The sequence below is a fragment of the Psammomys obesus genome, unplaced genomic scaffold, assembly GCF_907164565.1.
Source record: "Psammomys obesus unplaced genomic scaffold, mPsaObe1.curated_primary_1811, whole genome shotgun sequence".
Classification (NCBI taxonomy): Eukaryota; Metazoa; Chordata; class Mammalia; order Rodentia; family Muridae; genus Psammomys; species Psammomys obesus.
Window position 1 is genome coordinate 2,671,542 of NW_026596166.1, and position 12,028 is coordinate 2,683,569.

General features: G+C 35.9%; 1 protein-coding gene across 9 annotated transcripts in view; it reads right to left on the reverse strand.

The window, feature by feature from the left end:
• Positions 1-12,028, reverse strand: part of Gphn (gephyrin) — a 437,068-nt gene that overhangs the window by 218,552 nt on the left and 206,488 nt on the right. For all 9 annotated transcript variants that reach the window (XM_055595378.1, XM_055595377.1, XM_055595376.1 and 6 more), the window contains one exon: positions 9,152-9,246. In XM_055595378.1, the coding sequence (XP_055451353.1) occupies positions 9,152-9,246 (95 nt within the window). The remainder of the gene's footprint in view (positions 1-9,151; positions 9,247-12,028) is intronic.

Genomic DNA, 12,028 nt, shown 5'->3' on the forward strand with positions numbered 1-12,028 from the left:
AAAAAAAAAAAAAAAAAAAAAAAAAAAAAAAAAAAAAAAAAAAAAAATCTTAAATAAATAAATAAGTGAATGAATGAATGAATAGGAAGGTTTATTGCTATAGACACTCATGAATTAGTGTTTCACCTCTGTTCTAACTGATGTTCAAGGGCTTTATCTTGCTGTTTTCTCCATAGAGAGTAATAGAAAATAACTTATCAGTCATATCTCTTTCAATTGCTATTTTAAATATCAGTTACTTGTGTGTTATTTTGTACAAATGATTTGTTATATGGCATCAAGTAATGTTCAGAGTATGCTACAGATGATACTTACTAGCTTCTTCATTTATATAGTAAAGGTGTTAGCAAAACCAAATGACTTAACCTGTAAAAGTGCTTAAACAACAACTGATTTGTTGTTAGGCATTGGTCAGTTGCCATTTTTTAAGAGTTATAATTTACAGAAAAGCTGGCAAAAGTTTTTTTTTAGCTGTCCTTCTGGACATATTTCTTCATCTTATCTTTACTGAAGAAAGCCAATAGCCAACATCAAATTAAATGGAGAGAAACTGAAAGCAATTCTATTAAAATCAGAGACAAGACAAGGCTGTCACTCTTCTCTGTATCTATTCAATCTAGTACTGGAAGTCCTAGCTAGAGCAATAAGACAACTAAAAAGATAAATGGATTCAAAGTGGAAAGAAATAGTTCAAAGTACTGCTATTTGCAGATGATATGATAGGATACCTAAGTGATCCCAAATTTTACAAGAGAACTCTAACTGCTGATAAATACCTTTAGCAAAGTAGCTGGATACAAAATTAACTTAAAAAAATCAGTAGATTTTCTGTATACAAATGATAAATGAGCTGAGTAATAAATTAAGGAAACAACATCCCTCACAATAGCCACAAATAATATTAAATAATATAAATACCTTGGTGTAACTCTAACCAAGCAAGTGAAAGACCTATATGGCAAGAGCTTCAAGTCTATGAAGAAAGAAATTGAGGAATATATGAGAAGATGGAAAGATCTCTTACGCTCATGTATCAGTAGGATTAACATAGTAAAATGGCTATCTTACCAAAACCAATCTATAGATTCAATGCAGTTCCCATTAAATCTCCAACATAATTCTTTACAAACCTTGAAAGAGCAATCTTCTACTTCATATAGAAAAATTAAAAACAAACAAACAAACAAACAGGATAGCTACAACAATTTAGCACAATAAAAGAACTTCTGCAATTATTATCATTCCTGATTTCAAGCTGTACTACAGATCACATGGTATTGGCATGACAGGTTCATCAATGGAATCAAATAAAAGACCCAGAAACCCATACATCTAGACTTCTGATTTTTGACAAAGAAGCCAAAACCGTATAATGGGGAAAAGAAAGCTTCTTCAACAAACGGTACTGGTCTAACTAGATGTCTGCATGTAAAAGAATGTGAATGGAGCCATATTTAGTACCTTGCATAAAACAAGATACTAAATCTAATAGAAGAGAAAGTGGGGAATATCCTTGAATGCAATGGTACAGGAGACAACTTACGGAAGAGAACACCAATAGCTCAGGCACTAAGATCAACAATTAATGAATGGGACCTCATGATACTAAAAAGCTTCTGCAAGGCAAAGAGCACTGTCAAGACAACAAAACAGCAGCCTAGAGAATGGGAAAAGATTTTTACCAACCCTACATCCAACAGAGGGCTAATTCCAAAATATATGAACAACTCAAGAAATTAAACACCAGCAAACCAGTTTAAATCTCTAGATATACTTTATTAGTTTTAACAACTAATCTCTTTGAGTATTGATTATACACACCTTTGCTGCTGTGGTGGAATGAACAAAATGTTCTTCAGTCTTAGAGATGCTTGATATTATTTATACTTACTTGTTACATGGAGTGTAGAAACCCTTTCTAATATGCCCATGTTCAATAGGAAAAGCTGGAGTTAACTTCTTCCTTCTTGGCCGATAGAACTAATACTATAGTCTTAATACTGATGCTTGACCTTACATTCTTAACCTTGGACAAGTTACAAAACTAGTTTTAGCATATAATAGCATGTATCTTTTCTAGATGCATACATTTTAAAAGTTCAAATACCTTTTTCTAACCTTTATTAGCAATAGTAAAGCACAATAGTATAGCAGTCACTGTGTATAGACATTCAAGAATGATTTGTCCTAATGCTTTTTTGTTTTTTGTTTCAACCCATCAGATGGCTCACAAAATAAAGCAATTGCCACGGAGCCTTACCTAAGCTTAATCCCAAAATCCAAGTGGAAGGAAAGAGCCAATCCTAAAGTTGTCCTGATATTCACACACGTGCCGTAAATATGGGTCGCTGTATACACATACATTAATGAGAAATCATTTTTTAAGGAATAGAAAGAAATAGTTTCATTCTTGAAAAAGAAAGGACATACAGAACTTCAAACTTTCACTGATGTCATTGCATACTAGAGCAAAGACTCACAAACAGAACCCACAGTGAGAGCTATTGTCAGGCTAGGAAAATAGAAAGTGTAACTTAAGTTATTGGAGATTCACTGTAAGCCATTCTGAACCAGTCATCTAGGTTCACCCCACCCACCTCAACTAACACACTAAATATCAAAGCTGAACAAAATTTGAAGAAGAAAGCTAGACCAGGGAGGGAGTGTGGGGTTGGGGAGGGAATGAGGGAGCGGGATACAGCTGGGACACAGAGTTAACAAAATGTAACTAAAAAGAAAAATAAAATAAAAATAAAAAAATAAAAAAAAAAAAATAAAACAACTTACCTAAGGAGGGCAAGGACAAGGATATACAACTGCTTAGATATGTGTGATACATTAATCTCATTAGAGGGATGTAATAAATAAGAATATAATTTATGAATACCCTCACTGAAAAAGACTGGGAAGAGTCTCTGCAGGCTACTGAAAGTAAGATGTAAACAAATTATAGCTATTTCTTTATGATACTAAAAGAATTACCATAGTAACCACATGAGAAATGGCTGTAGAACATACAAAAAAGAAAGTAAGGGATGTTAGATTGATGGGGTCAAGAACGGTAATTTTTTTTTGTTTTCTTTTTTCCTGTAATTATTTTTTCCCAAATTTTTGTTTTTTATATAAATTACAGTTTATTTACTTTATATCCCAGCTGTAGCCCCCTCCTCCTTCCCTCCTAGTCCCCACCCATCTTCCCTGACCATTTCTAAGTCCACTGATAGGGGAGGTCCTCCTCCCCTTCCATCTGACCCTACTTTATCAGGTCTCATCAGGGCTGGCTGCATTGTCTTCCTCTGTGACCTAGCAAGGCTGCTCCTCCCTCAGGGACGGGTGGTGGGTGGGGAGGGAGTCAAAGAGCTAGCTGCAGAGTTCATGTCAGAGACATTCCCTGTTCCCCTTACTAGGGAACCCACTTGGATAATGAGTTGCCATGGGCTACATCGAAGCAGGGGTTCTGTGTTTTATCCATGCATGGTCCTTGGTTGGAGAATCAGTCTCAGAAAAAAATTGATCTTTCAAGGTTACAGAAACATTTTTTGGAAGGCATGGGAAAAAAAAAGATAAACACAAAGAAAACAACAACAAAAGAAACCCAAACAAACAAACACCTACCCCTAACTCCCAAAATCACTCAGCAAAATAATCCCAGTTTCCTTATTCCATATCTAACGGAGGCTAGTATATCCATTTAATATTTATATAAAATTGGACTTAAATGAACTATGAAGAGAAAGGAAGGCCTGAGTAAGGTTCTACCACAATAAATTTACTGCTAATATTCAAAGCCTTCAGGATCAAGATGATGAAGTTATGCCAAAGTATTTAGAAACAGCTCTTTTTAGCCAGTAACTTTTCATTCACTCAAACCAATGCTCAGAAATTATGGTGATAGGTAGGAGAGGATAAATTAATTCTGAGAAATGTTTCAATAAGAAAAAAAGTGATCTTTTAATAGTAGATAAAGTAAGCAATTTTTAGTTTAGTTACAAGGTGCAAAGAATAAGTTTTCTGGCTATACTATGTAATTTTTTTTTTCTTTTTTATTTTATTTTTCTTTTTAGTTACATTTTGTTAACTCTGTGTCCCAGCTGTATCCAGCTCCTGCATTCCCTCCCCAACCCCACACTCCCTCCCTGGTCTCCTTCCTGCCCCTTTCCAAGTCCACTGATAGGGGAGGACCTCCTCCTCTTTCATTTGACCCTGTTTTATCAGGTATCTTCAGGGCTGGCTGCAAAGTCCTCCTCTGTGGCCTAACAGGACTGCTCCTCCCCTGGCAGGGGGTGTCAAAGAGCCTGCCCTTGAGATCCTGTTAGAAATAGTCCTTGTTCCCCTTACTTTGGAAAACTACTTGGTTACTGAGCTACCACAGGCCACATCTGAGCAGAAGTTCTAGGTTATATCCATAGATGGTCCTTGGTTGAGTGTCAGTCTCAGAAAAGACCCTGTGCCCGGATATATTTGGTCCTTGTAGAGCTCCCATCCTTTCCATATCATACTAACTCCCCTTCTTTCATATGATTCCCTGCACTCTGCCGAGGTTTGGTTATGAGTCTTAGTGTCTGCTTTGAAACACTGCTAGGTAGAGTCTTTCGGAAGCCTTTTGTGGTAGACTCCTGTCATACGTTCAATGCACATCCCATTTGTCTTTCTAAATGAGGATTGATCGTCTTCGCCTGTGTCCACTTTCTTTATTATCTTCTTTAGGTGTGTAGATTTCATTATGTTTATCATATCTTGTAGGTCTATATAATTGAGTATATACCATGTTTGTCTTTCTCCTTCTGGGATACTTCACTCAGAATAATCTTTTCTAGATCCCACCACTTGCCTGCAAATTTCATGATTTCCTCCTTTTTGATTGCTGAGTAGTATTCCATTGTGTAAAAATACCACAATTTCTGTATCCATTCCTCCGTTGATGGACATCTGGGTTGTTTCCAAGTTCTGGCTATTACAAATAAAGCTGCTACAAACATGGTTGAACAAATGTCCTTGTTGTGTACTTGAGCAAATTTTGGGTATATACCTAGGAGTGGTATAGCTGGGTCTTGAGGTAACACTACTCCTAGTTGTCTGAGAAAGCGCCAGATTGACTTCCTAGAACTCACTGACACAGGAGACAACTTCCTGAACAGAACACCAACAGCACAGGCTCTAAGAGCAACAATCAATAAATGGGACCTCATGAAACTGAAAAGCTTCTGTAAAGCAAAAGACACTGTCATCAAAACAAAAAGACAGCCTACAGATTGGGAAAGAATCTTCACCAACCCTTTATCTGACAGAGGGCTAATATCCAGTATATATAAAGAACTAAAGAAGTAGAAAAGCAACAAACCAAGTAATCCAATTAAAAAATGGGGAACAGAGCTAAACAAAGAATTCTCGACAGAGGAATATCGAATGGCAGAGAAACACTTAAAGAAATGCTCATCCTCATTAGCCATTAGGGAAATGCAAATCAAAACGACCCTGATATTTCACCTTACACCCATCAGAATGGCCAAGATGAAACCCTCAAGTGACAACACATGCTGTAGAGGTTGTGGAGAAAGGGGAACCCTCCTCCACTGCTGGTGGGAATGTAAACTGGTACTATGTGATTTTTAATGATGGAGATCATATTTTACTTTGCAAAAAATGCTTAATGACTAATGCGGTGCCTGAAAAAAATATCTGTATTGTAATACTTACTGAATTAGTCTATTATTATAAAATATTTAACCAGAGACAGTTCAATTTTTTTCTTGAAGTTATTTCATGTGTATCTAACAAGTTCTTTTATATTACCCAAAAAATAATATTAACTAAATAATTCAAATGGGAAAAATTAATCAGTATGACCCTTATCTAGTTTCATTAAATTAGCTAGTTTACATTAGTGTATGTAATATCAATAAGTACTTTGAAAATAAGAAAACAGTATGGACTTTTAAAAACCACTTAGAGACATTATCTTATCTCAGCAAGAATGGTTAGGGTCCAAAAATCAAAGACAGCAAATACTGGTGCTAAAAGGAAACACTTATCCACTGCTTTATCTCTTTGACTCCCTCCCCACCCACCATCCACCCCTGAGGGTGGAGCAGCCTTGCTAGTGAAATTTGGTGTAGCCATAATGAAAATCAGAACAGAGTTTCCTAAAATTAGTTCTGCCATATAATTTATTATTCATATAATTTTAACCATATAATTTTACCATAAAAATCTTGGGGGTTATACCCAAAGAGCTCTGTATTCTTTTTTTTTTTTTAGCTTTATTTTTTTTATTAGTTACATTTTGTTAACTCTGTATCCCAGCTGTATCCCACTCCCTCATTCCCTCCCCAATCCCACCCTCCCTTCCTCATCTCCTCCCTGACCCTTTTCAAGTCCACTGATAGGGGAGGACCTCCTCCCCTTTCATATGACTCTGTTTTGTAAGGTATCTTCAGGACTGGCTGCAAAGTCCTCCTCTGTGGCCTAACAGGACTGCTCCTCCCTTGGGAGGTGGGGAGGTCAAAGAGCCTGCCATTGAGTTCCTGTTGAACTCTGTATTCTACCAGAGATACCTGCTCATCTATGTTTATTGTGGTTCTATTCAGAATAAATAGGAAATGGAAACAGGCTAGGTGTCCATTAACTAATGAATGAATAAAGAAAAACAGTACATTTACATGATGAAATATTACTCAGTTATTAAGAAAGATGAAATTTGAAGGCAAATAGATGGGGCTGGAAACAATTCTGTATGTGGAAATTCAGAACCAGAAAGGCAAATGTCACATGTTTTTCTCTCATTTGTGGATGTTCTCTATACACATGTATGCTTCATCTGGAATATCCATAATTAGTAAGGGCCCATGTGAAGGGCATTCAATGGTGTGGAGACAGAATGCACTGGTATAAAAGATTAAAAGAAAATTAGGAAATAGGAAAGAAGAAGTTGGGGCAGAAGAAAGGAGAGCCGGGTAGATGAGGGAAACAAAAATAAATAACATGAAACAGTTTTTCAAAACTATGGATACCTACTATGCTTTAATGGGGAACTGGGGTGCCTACTATATGAGAGACTACTGATAAAACTTCAAATCCCAGGAATGGGTTACTTTCTTTTGGAGTTGTTGGCCACTAAGTTTCCCAAGATTCCCAAGCATCATGGACCATTGCCAATGTTCAAGTTTACCTGCAAAACTTAATAACATCCTGCTGCTGAAGATAACACATGCGCAACTCACAGAACATGATAACATCAAGCTGGCACAAAACTGGAAGCTTCAATCTTACTATAGCTATCATAGTGATAGATGGTGCTGTACAAGCTATTGGAGGTGAAAAGTAACCATCAGTCTTCTTGAACTATGTGCCATATGAGCTGAAATAATGCCTGGCTTGACAAGACACTGTCCAGTTGTACAATGGTGTCATGAATGTCACTGGATTAACTAATCACCTGCTAGTCAGATTTTAGGTCTGATCCCCAAGATGAAACCCATATTTGCTACTATTATTGGGCCAAGAATCTATATCTAGCTAGATAATAGACACTAGGAAAGAAACTACTTGTATAATTTTTATGTAAACATTATATTAAACCAATGATATTGTAATCTTAGATTAAGGTATCTCTCAAACTACATCAGAGAATGTCTATTTGCAGTAGATGATAATCAACATAGAGACTCACAATGGCCAACAAACAGAGTAAAAGAGACAGATGTTCAGCCTCCTCAAAGATCATTGACAAAGACAGAATGAAGACAATGTACAGGCCAGAGGCATTGGATTATTACAAGAAAAGAGTGTTTTCTGTACATAGCAGGACATCTGAACATATGAACACACGGTGTTAGGATAGCATAAGACCTGTGCAAATCCAAGCCAAACCAAATCTAAGTGTGGAGAGGGGAGTTGGGTATGAAATCCCACCCCAAGCTCAAGAAGTATTAGCAAGTCTTAGCTGTTGAGAGAATATTCGCCTTTCAATCATGTATGTAGCCCCTGATAAGTCTACTATGTTCCAGTGGTAGGCCACACACGTAAAAATATTTGTACAGTTTACATTGGCCTTGATGAGCGTGAAAAAAAAAAGGACACAGTGTTGGGTAGGAAGTGAAGGGGGATGGATATGGGAAGAGTTGGTGGAGGGAAGAATATGATCAAAGCATGTATGGAATTCTCAAAAAACTAATTATATATACACATATATAATATCATTTAAATTTCATTTACATTTATTAATTTAAACATTATAATACTGTAGATACACATGACAATAAAGAGAATAGATCTGATGATTCTTTCATAGCTATACTTCCAATGACTGCCACTAATGAAATATAAATTTAATTCCAGTAATAGGAAACCTGTTTTGAATGACATTTATATAATTAAATAGATACCTTAGCTTTTATAGTCATATTTCACACAGAAATATAAGTGGCTGTTGATTAAAAAGTTATATGTTTTTGGCTACTATGAGATTAAATGTCTGTTACTGAAAGGTAATTAAGAGAAATCTGACTAAATTAAGTTTTATATTAAATGATATATACTAGGCTCATTTATAGGACTATAATCTAAGATTTGCTAAAATACTAAGAAACCACCAGATCAACTATAGATGCCACCATCTATGCTATTATTTAATATAATAATATACCAATCTAATAGAACAATTTAAATATACTAAATTACTCAGAAACTGTCAACATGAATTGAACCCTTTATGACTTCACATGAATATGCGGATTTATAAATTCAAATCCAAGTTCCTAACATATGAGAATAAGTAATTTTAATTAATTTTAGTAGTTCATTATATGAACTAGCATCTAGCTAAAATTAATAAATATCAATTGGTGATTATGAACAATCACAAAAAGAATAACTTTACATTTTGATGAATGCAACTCTTATTCATTAGAACTATGACTTTCGGCAGTGATAAAACAGTCTCTAAAGTTTAACATAAATAAAAACAAAGCCAAAAAGAAACAAAGGGAGGCTGGTCGAGATGCAGCTACAGAGGACAGTTAAGACTCTTAACTCTGGACAAAAAGGGATGAGGTTAATTCTTGTAAGTAACCTGTCTTAGATTTACTGTTCTGGGGTACTGGTTTACAGTAAGGAGTTCACTTTCTTTGCAATTGGTTGGTGGCTTTCTTACCTAGAGAGCATGCCCAGAGGTGTAACATTAAGTGATCCCATCAGCATTGCCAGGGCCATCCCTGGTGCTTCCCGTTCTATTACTTCTTTTGTGGCCTGTAATTAAAGATTAAATAGCAGACTGAGTGAAATAGCCAAAAAAGAAAGGCAGAGTAGTAAGTTTCACTTCAAGATAAACCACATTTTGTAGTTCCTCAAGCATTTAGATTTTTGAAGTCAGTCAGCTCAGTTTTTTAGGATCACTGAACCCAAGCTATTGATTAGGATAATCCAGAGAATGTTACAAGTCCCATCTTATTCTTTTGATCAGTTTCAAAGTATCTGATAAAAAGATTCTTCTCAGATAACCTGAATTCCAGAACAGGAAGCTTAAGATTGCTATGACAGTTTAAAAGATTTCAGACGTGTAAGAAACTGGGCAGTATTTCCTGCGGCTCTTAGAGTTTTTGTTGTTTGTTTTGTGGTGTCGAGGGTGGAACCCAGGGCCGTGTGCATACTGGGAAGAGCTCCAGTGTGACCTGGAGTACTATGCTACACCCACAGCCTGCCTATTCTTTAAATAAAATTACATCTAACTCCTAGATGTAATTCCTTCTAGTTCTATGATTTTATAATATTTTCTATTTTCAATACAAATTAGCCATTGGATATTTTTTTAAAAACAATAAAGTGATAGGAGTTACTATACTAAGAGTTCATGACATGACATTCTTAAGATGAAGGGTAGTTAAACCAGGATTAAATTAGTGAAGAAAACAGGAAAACTATATTTTCTAAAAGTCAGAATATAAGCATACCGTGGAGATATTCCAATTTGGTTTCAGACCACCACTGTTAAGCAAATAAATCAATAAAGCATATTACATGAACTTTTTTGGTTTCTGAATGCATTTAGAAGTTATGGTCATGTTGTATGGTGTATTAATCATACCATATCATGATATATATATCATATCATTATATCTAAAAAAGTTACAATAATGAAGTACAGTGTTGCAAAAGTATCTTGATCACCTGAACTTTCAAGCAGTCATAACTGCATTCCAAATGGAGGCTCTTGTTGGCTGTTCACTGATCAACAGACATTTAAAAATAATGAATAAGTTTAGACTATCGGGAGAATTACCATATGCAACAGAGATATGAGATGAGCACACACTGGAAAAAATGGCATTAATATTCTTGCTCTGCACAGGGTTGCCTCAAACATTTATTTTGTAAGACACTGGTATTTGTGAAGGGCCATACACTGAAATTATAGAATATGAGGTATGATTGCATATTGTATTTAATGGTAAAAAAAAATTAGGCTGAAATTAGGAACAAAACACATGACGTAATTACATTTGTAGCAATCTGTTTTCATAAATGAAAGAAGTTACAATACCTGGAAGCGACTAAGAAGTAAAACTTGCAAAGCAAAGTATTCCAACATGAGGAAAGCAAGCAAAATATAAGTAATGACATAATGCAGAGACAGGTCATGACTGTAGTGGTTCAGCAGAAGTGAGTGACAGCTCTAAGTAAAATCGCATATATGGCTAATTATTTCCTCTGAGCAAATACTTGACAAAACAGTTAAAGTAAATCAAGTATGTATCAGATACTAACCGACAGTGCAATTTCTAAGATATATATGTATATGGTTAATTTGTTCCTAATATGCTTATAAAACACAGGATTCCCAGAACCAATAAATCTCCTAGTTCACTGCACATAGTACAGTGTAACCAAAGCAATTGCTTCTTAAACTGTGCTTTAATCAGGGGACACCAAAGACAGTAGACAAAATATCTTAACTTCACAGTCTTTATATGAGTTGCTAGTATTTAAGTTCAAAGCTGCAAAAAAATGATGAGCTGTCAACTTCATTCTTCATCATCTGAAACCAACCTAATCAATATAAGTTTAAGGACTCATGATATGAGACATTATTTCTGTTATAAGCTACTGTGTTAAAGCTTAAAACTTCTCAGGAAGCTAAAAAAATCTAAAGTCCTAAAAAAGTCAAGCAAAGGGAAGTTAGCATAATACAAAAAAGTTAGCATAACACAAATTTTTTTTTTTTTTTTTTTTCAGAATTAACACTTCATTACATACTCTTAAAAGTCGTCATATAAGGGGATAGGAAGTCTACAAGGAGAACAACAGAGCCAAAATACCTGGGCCCAGGGGCTCCTGCAGAAACCAATACTCCAACTAAGGACCATGCACCTAGAGGACCTAGACCCTCTCCCTGCTCAGATGTAGCCCACCGGCTGCTCAGTTTCCAAGTGGGCTCCTTAGTAGGGGGTATAAGGGTTGTCTCTGACATGAACTCAGTGACCTGCTCTTTGATCACCTCCCACTGGGGGGAGCAGCCTTGCCAGGCCACAGAGAAAGATGATGCAGTCAGCCTTGGTGAGACCTGATAAGCTAGGGTCAGATAGAAGGGGAGAAGATCCTCCCCTATCAGGGGACAAAGGAAAGAATATAAGAGGAAAAGAGAGAGGGTAGGTGGCACTAGAAGGAGACAAGGGTATACTAAGTGAATAAACTGTAATAAATAAACATGTAAGTTTTAAAAAGTCATTATATAAGCAGTGTTTAACATTTAATGAGTTTGAATACAGTTTATCTCCCAAAGATTCACATGTTACTAGCTTGGACCTCTGTGTGGCAATGTTGAAAGTTGGTACACAGGTAAGGCAGTGTCACTAAAAATTTTAAGACTGGTGTCCTGGAGTCAGTTCCAAAGGAAACAAGTTAATAAAGAGTGAGCCTGACCTTTGAATCTATCTGGCTTTTTTTCTTGCCATATGATCTCCTCTATATTTAACCATTTCCCTTTCTGCCTCTCAGCTTTGTTGTGATGCATTTAGGGTGTCCTTGCTATAGA